The sequence below is a fragment of the Diplotaxodon limnothrissa genome, linkage group LG17 (genome assembly GCF_057381915.1).
Source record: "Diplotaxodon limnothrissa isolate DT_005_m linkage group LG17, D_limnothrissa_male_GT1.1, whole genome shotgun sequence".
In the NCBI taxonomy this organism is placed as follows: Eukaryota; Metazoa; Chordata; class Actinopteri; order Cichliformes; family Cichlidae; genus Diplotaxodon; species Diplotaxodon limnothrissa.
The window spans coordinates 32,350,186-32,357,788 of record NC_140612.1 but is presented as its reverse complement, the minus strand read 5'-3'; the positions used below and the strand labels follow the sequence as shown (position 1 = coordinate 32,357,788).

Below are 7,603 nucleotides of genomic sequence, written 5' to 3'. Positions count from 1 at the left end.
CATTCCTCTACCCGGAGGGCAGACATTTTCACCTTACTCCAACAGGCAGGCTCACGTTCTGTCTCTCTGTCTCTCTCTCTACGCCTTTTTCTATGTGCATGTGTGTGTCCAGACTAGATACTGTCACAGTCATCCTATTACGCCCGCAACTGTGCATCTTAATGCTCTTCTTCTACTGCAGGCAAGTATGTGACATGCAGAAAATTAAGGTGTAAATACATGACTGTGTGTGTGTGGGGGGGGAACCTCCCTACCTTGGGGTTGTTGTATGGGCTTGTTACAGCAACATTCCTCCACTCAGCTGCTTCTGAACAGCACATTCCACAAAGAGAGGGAGGAAGGAAAAAGAAGAGAGTGAGTATAGAATGAGGAAGGACTGGAAATGAAGAGTCAGTGAAAAAAGGAGGGGGGGGGAGTGTGTATATGTTTGAGAGCTGTAGACGTATCTGTGGAGAAGGAGGGGTAAAGAGAGTGGAGATGCACTGGCAGAGGAAATTGGTAAAGGAAGGGAAAAGGGTCATAAAAATATCATGTGTAACTGATCCTCCCACCCTCTCTTGTGAAATTTTGACTCCCATCTTCTCTGCATGGAGATCAGAGGTCAGGGTCAGATGCAGTGCAACCAGAGCCAGTGCTGAGAAAAGAGAGAAGGCCACAAGCTCTTTCCTAAAATATTCCTCATCATACAGCCATGAGAGAAGTCATGCACATGCGCGCACACACACAGAGTACAGTAGACCACAGTGCTCTTTGATGTGTGTTTATCTCCTCAGTCTGCTTGACCTGTTTCTAATGAACTATGCTGGGAGGAAACAGAATAATCCAGCTACACAATTACATCCTTCTGCGCAGACTCACAAAGAAATCATTATTTATGTACCTTAAAACTGACACAGTATGCTTTTCCTGCTCTCCATCCCACCTGTATTCACACCTTGTGCTTGAGAGGGGCAGCCAATCAGAAGAAACATGGGTTAAAGGAAGTGGTCTTAGAGGGAAACAAGCTGATACATGATAATGAGTAAGAATTTTTTTTATAAAGAAGGACAAAGCTACCGTATGCTACAGTCACATTAGGGAAAGCAGTGGTTGGGTACCAGTTGTGGTAACTTTGTGCAATGAACTTGCAGTCTTATTGTCTTCGAAGTAGTCTTTTCGAAGGCGGGGTCAGGTGCTCTCTTTAAAGAAACCTTGTTGGGTTAAGATGGTGAAAAGCTGGAGTCAGTCTGCAATAATTTATAATTAAATGGGGTCAAGTTGGCAATTACATGCAATCTGTTTGTGATATTACAGCAGTTATCTGTGAAAAACTGGGGAAACTGTTGCCATCTACATACACAGAAATTAACATTGACTACTTACATTCAGAGTCCAGAGAGAACCTAACAGATTTGTAAGAGAAATTCTTCCACAACCTCTGATGTAGTCGGTGCAGGGCAGCAATTTAATTCCAAAATGCTTTTATATAGGAATATAACCAGAGTACAACCAGTTAGCAACCCGACCAGCTGAGTCAAAGAGGTGCATCGTAGACAAGTTGCACTGAAAAGTGCAAACTGACTTAGCTTGACTGCAGCGTGTTAGCAATCTGTCTTCATTTATATAGTTAACCCTCACCAGTGTGTATGAGAGTCTTTTTTTTTTTTTTTTTGGCTGAATATCTTTGGGTTCTACTTTCTTAGGCTCTTTAATCCCCCAAAAATGTTCAGAATTCAGTTATTGGATTAGTAGATAATGCATCTCTTAAATACAGTAACAACTATAGATTCCATTCAGGGCACAGCTAAGGGCAAGAAAGTTTGACTCAGCTCAGAAATAAAATTAAACAACGAGAGAGAAAATGTAGGAAAGAGAGAAGGACATGAAACTGGGACAGCAAAGAAAACAGTGAATATTTACTGGGATAACAAGCAAATAAGTTTAAAGACAAGAGGAACAAAAAGCAGTTTGTGTGAGGAAAGGCTTGTTGGCTCTGTGACAGCGTCCCCTCTCCTTCTCCCTCTTACTCTAGCTGAATAGATGGGTTTGTTTGTTGTCAGTGCTAGAACTAAAGGAAAACAAAGTGACTTGATTCCCCTCTGTGTTTATTGGAAGACAGTTCGTCGTGCATAAGTGTCTATTGAGTTCTCGTCCCCAGACAGCTTTATCCTGAATACCAATTTGGTTCCTCTCTTTTTTTCTCCGTTTGTCATTCGCACTTTCTCCTCAGTTTGTCAGTTACATCAAATTTAAATGAACTGGATGTTCAAATTAGAACCTCTTAGCATTATTACATAACACATACATAATACCAATCTTCTGCTATATACCATGTACTTTCAATGCTAATACATTTTCTGCTATAGTACTAATAACTGCTATTACTTTTGCTACCACAATAGTGACAATTTTACACTGTCTGCATGCCTAATTAGAATTAGAAGGCCTTTATTGTCTTTGAAAAAAAAACTTACAACAAAATTAAGATCAGCATTATCACTGCAAAAGTGAGTATGTGACAAAACACATCACCTAAACACACACACACTCAGTCACACTGGAGAATTAAATATGTGCGTGATACATGATACGTTTCTTTGTCTCTATTTCTGTCACATTTTAATCCAGATTATATATCTGACCCATTAATCTCTTAGCTGTTAGTTGCTTCTTCCTATCTATCTATCTATCTATCTATCTATCTATCTATCTATCTATCTATCTATCTATCTATCTATCTATCTATCTATCTATCTATCTATCTATCTATCTATCTATCTTAGTTTTAGGATTATTTGTTATAGTTATTCTTTCTGATTTTAGACCACGGATAGTTAGATATTGAAGGCCAATAGATTTCATTACAATACATGTATGCAAATGTATGCAAACGTTTACTGATGTCCTCTATTTTTCTAATAATGAATGTGATTACTGATTTAAGAAAGTGACAAATAAAAAAATCATCCAACAATGTTTTTCCACCGATGTGAAGAAACAGAAATGCATGCATATATACACACTCACCTCCACTTTATTAGGTACACCTGTTATAATACAAATATCTAATTAGCCACTCATTTGGCATCAACTTAACGCATGACATAGACATATAGACATAGTCAGGACGACCTGCAAAAGTTCAAACTGTGCATTAGAATTGGGAGGAAGTTTGATTCCAGTGACTCTGAATTGTTGCTGGTGTCACATGAGCTGGTTTGAGTATTTCAGAAACTGATGATCTACTGAGTTTTTAAAATGGGGTTTATGGAGAATGGTCTAAAAGAAAGAAAAATATTCAGTGAGTGGCATTTTCTGAGAGCAGGTTATAGAGAAGGTTATAGTAATTCAAATTACCAGGACAGATCTAGAAAGGTGTATCTGTACATTCTGATAAACAGTTCCCATTAGTATTTGTTAAGTAGCGCTGACACGCAGAGTGAATTGCAATATATACCTATACTCGTAAAGTGCGAAGTATTACAATACTAAGATAGGATTGAGAAATAATTTGGTTACTAAAGTTTTAGACAAATGAAATTATGTAAAATGTACAGTAGAGTAGGACTATATCGTTCACGAAGATATAAATGTGTTTGTTTTCCCAATTAAATGTAATAATACTGATGACCTATTTAGATATATAATTATCAGACTGTAAGAAAAAACATTTTTTATGTGAAGCAGCATATCATCGAATAAAAACAAATAATTTTTTAAAGTATCGATAAAAATTACAGCAAAACAGTAACGCCGTTTATTTAAACCTTACGTTTTTGGATCGTAATTTAGCTCACCAATGACGAATAGCGTCAAAACGACAGGCACAGATTCTATCCAATGAGAACACGCTATTGGGTGGAGCGACACCCAGTTTAGCCACTTGGATTTTAATTCCTGGTCAGCGTTAGTCAATCAGATATAAGTATATCCTGGAAGGGGCGGGCCTAATTGTTCCTTGGCTTACCCAGTCCGGATGTTCCCCAGTAGCGAATAACGAGCAGCAGTGTGTGAATGTGGCAACCGAGGTAGACAGGGAGGGGTACATAAGCTGGCCAGACCCAGGCTCTTGTCTTTTTTCCTTTATTTTTCTTTTCTCGCATAGCCAAGTGTTTACAGTTCGTGCACCGCCGCGGTTGTGAAGTTGTTTACGGGGCAGAAAATCCGGCCGCTGCTGCTTTTCTCTGGGACTAACCGCTGTCGTTGTGAAAACAGTCCAGAAGAAAGAAAGAAGGAAAGGGAGAAACAACATGGGGCGATAATTAAAAAAAAAAGGTGTTGTGTTGTGAGCGGACGATGACTCTCTGGGAGGACCCGTGAAGCTTATTTATTTTTATTTATTCCCCTCCCTTCCTTCTTCCCTCTTTCCCTGTGTCCGCTTTTGTTTTATTATTTTGTAACATTTCCCCTACCCCCCTGCCAGTTTGGGAGATTTTTTAAAGGAAAAGGCAACAAGAAGATTGAAGAAATGGACCAAGCCGGCATCCTGAGAAAGTTTATCCAGGGGGTGAAGGCCATGAGCGAAGGGAACGATGAGAGGGGAGAGGATAACTTCGGCAGCGACTTTATGGTGGGTCAAAATTAACAGGCGCCTCCACCTAGCCTCTTGTATCCTATATCTGTCTCACATGTACCCTCTTCCCTTTATAACCTCCACCTTTTCCTCCATACTGACCCTTCATATCATACCCAGCCTCCCCCCCGTCTCCTGGTTCTCTGTGTATCCCCCAGGAGGTGAGGCAGGGGTGGCCACACTGCCCTCTTCCTTTTTCCTCCCATTTCCAGGCTTTACATGGCGGCCTAGCATTGTCTCCCATGCCACAGAAATACAGCCGATTCCGGTTTCTTTAAAAAATTTTTAAAAAGGGCAAATGATAAAGACAAGATATATTATTGTCTCTCTAGCTCTTGGTTATTTATTTATTTATTTATTTATTTTAATGACGTTGCTGGAGCAGCTTGTAGGTATATCTTTTATTGTGGCTATATGCTTGATTGAGACAGTGCAGTGATTCATTGTCCTCATAAGCACTAAATATCCACAAACCTAAGCTTGATTGCATGCTTTATTTCCTGTGGTTTTCTCTGTGTTCCAGTAATAAAAAAAATCCTGTCAACTATTTATAAAATGACTTCAATTTTAGTAGAAGTTTTAGCAGGTATCTATTGTGGTCATTGATAAATCTGGCCACTTGCAAACTTTTATTTACATTTCCAGTTTAAGGAAAGCAAATTGCAAAGAGCTCCCCATACACTGGACCCATATATTTAAAAAAAAAAAAAAAAAAAAAGACCGTTTAAACAAGGGTTGTCAAACCTAAGGCTTGGAGGCCAGGCAAAGACTCCAATCAGACCCTACTACAAAGTTTGGAAGACATGATTGAGGGTATAAATTTTGGACTTTTAACAGTATTTTCAAATGTTTTACAGCTTTATCTTTACTTCTAAAGGCACCCACATGGAGATTCAAGCTACACCAAAGATTTTAAAAATTAAATGTTTGAAAGGTTCCAGTTTTTTGTCTATTATAGAAATGTATGGTTGCTATATTTGATTATTTTTAGGTCATTTATGTGTGCAATGGATACACCTAATTGTAGCATGTAATTTTACAGGTTTTTTTCTTACAATTTAAGAGTCACGCTGACAGACAAAATTATTTTTCTATCATTCAGTTCAAACATGTAGTTAGGTCAAAGTGGGCTGTATCTGGCCCCCAATGTTAAAATGAGTTTGACATCCCTGATTTAAACTAAACCTTACAACAGCATTAGTTTTAATCTGGCAACTTTCTTACATGTGGAGAGGATCTTTTGAGATTAGAGATGCTTGCTGTTGAAGTGATTTTGATTACATATTTTGCGGTGACTGCTGACCCACAGTCCATTAGTTTGCCTTCACTACATAACTGGATGTCACTGTGTTGAAAGTCTGGACTCAAAATAGGACCAAGGCTTGTGAAATGGTTTAAAATGCCACAACAGGAATGTCACTCCTATAAAAACATTTCTGTCGTTGAGTCCACTTTAATTTAGATATGTTTAGAAATGTTCGGTGGAAATTGATTTACTATCTTAATTTACAGCAAGTTTACAGTTTAACAGGTTTAGACTTTCCTTCATGAGCAGCCTTATCATCCAGCCTAGTTTCATGTTAATCATGTTGCAGTTTGATTATGTGGGAATTAAGCTCCTCAGCACCAGAATGGTTAACTTTTTCCCCCACACACAGACTCTCCTCACTTCCCTACTTCATGCAAGCTGCTTGCTGGAGCTTGCAACATTCTTTCTTGGCCCATTTCATAACATTTTGTCCTGGCTATAAAAATGCAACTCTTTGGCACACTTTGGATCGAGGGCTCTCTTTCTCGTTCAGATTAAGTACATAACAGTTTCTATAATAAGCGAATCTGTGTCTAATTTTGTGCTCATGACTTAGCCTTCTGTCTTGTCTTTTGAGTGAGAGTTGCAGAAAACAAGGAGCTGGGAGATGTTCGGCAAAAAAAAAAATTAGCTCTCAGCTATGTGAGAGGCATTAAGGAAGTGCATGGTGGACGAGAGCTACGGAGCTGGAACTAGTCTGCTTTTGGCTTATTTACAGAAGATTCATTTCACCATGCATGCCCTCTTTAGATGAATTTTTACGCGGTAGACTCAGTACAGTGTCCATATGTTTGTGATTTTATTGCCTGCCCGTTTTCTTTCGCCCTTAAATTCTGTTTCTAGACTCAACTGGTTAAATGCAGGTTCTTCTTTTAGCACCACTATACTTGCCATTCATAGATTACACACGTCCACGCCTTGTCAAACTGCCTACAACAACCACACGTTGTACGGGAAGAGAACAATTTTAAAGCTTTTAAAGCGGAAAGTGTTTCTTCCTGTCAGTTTTTCCAGCAAAACACCCCACCAAGCGTTTTTAGGCTATTAAATGTGGTGTTTTTAAGAAGTTGTAGGACACTACTGACTGCTTGTCAGGCTTTAACTCTTGATTATTTGTGTGATGTCTGTGTTTTCCTTTCAAATGAACTTCATTGGCATGAAATACAATATATTTCCTGTTAGCCTTAGGCTATCGCACATGTCTCTAGACAGTCCCTTGACAATCATGCAGCTCATATAAACTTAATCGCTGGGGCATTCAAGTGCTTCCATTAAATCAATTATCCTTTATCTCGTTAGCCATGGTAATCGGGGTTATTTTTGTACATGCAAAGTTACTGAATGAGGCTTATAAAAATTGGGCTTCAAGCTAAATTTTCTTAACAGCTGGCAGCAGCTTGTGAATGTTGAGATTCAGCTAAATTATTTAGCAAACGCACCAGCTAGCAGTCAAGAAAATTTGTCCTGATTGAGCACATGTGGCTTGTGTGCCAGTGTACAGAGCATTGTTGACGCTCACAAGCCGCAGCAACATGTAAGTAAGTGTCTTAGCCAGTTGCTGCTAGCCTGTGGCGTTGATTTCAAGTCTTGTGTGAGGCTTTCAATTGCTGGAGTCAAGCTCGCAATACCACAAGCACATGGGGTGTGCTTCACTATGAAGTGAGTCACCAGAACACCCTGACATAACACCCACTTTAACTGCCTATTGTTGTTTATATATAGAATGTGTTTTATTGACATAA

At 39.1% G+C, this 7,603-nt stretch overlaps 1 protein-coding gene across 5 annotated transcripts in view; it reads left to right on the top strand.

Annotated features, from left to right (window-relative positions):
* The first annotated feature begins 3,980 nt into the window (after positions 1 to 3,980).
* The window catches only part of ptpn12 (protein tyrosine phosphatase non-receptor type 12), a 52,455-nt gene continuing 48,832 nt past the window's right edge, over positions 3,981 to 7,603 (top strand). For all 5 annotated transcript variants that reach the window (XM_085375825.1, XM_085375824.1, XM_085375821.1 and 2 more), the window contains exon 1: positions 3,981 to 4,549. In XM_085375825.1, coding sequence (XP_085231951.1) covers positions 4,448 to 4,549 — 102 coding nt within the window. In that variant the 5' untranslated portion in view covers positions 3,981 to 4,447. The remainder of the gene's footprint in view (positions 4,550 to 7,603) is intronic.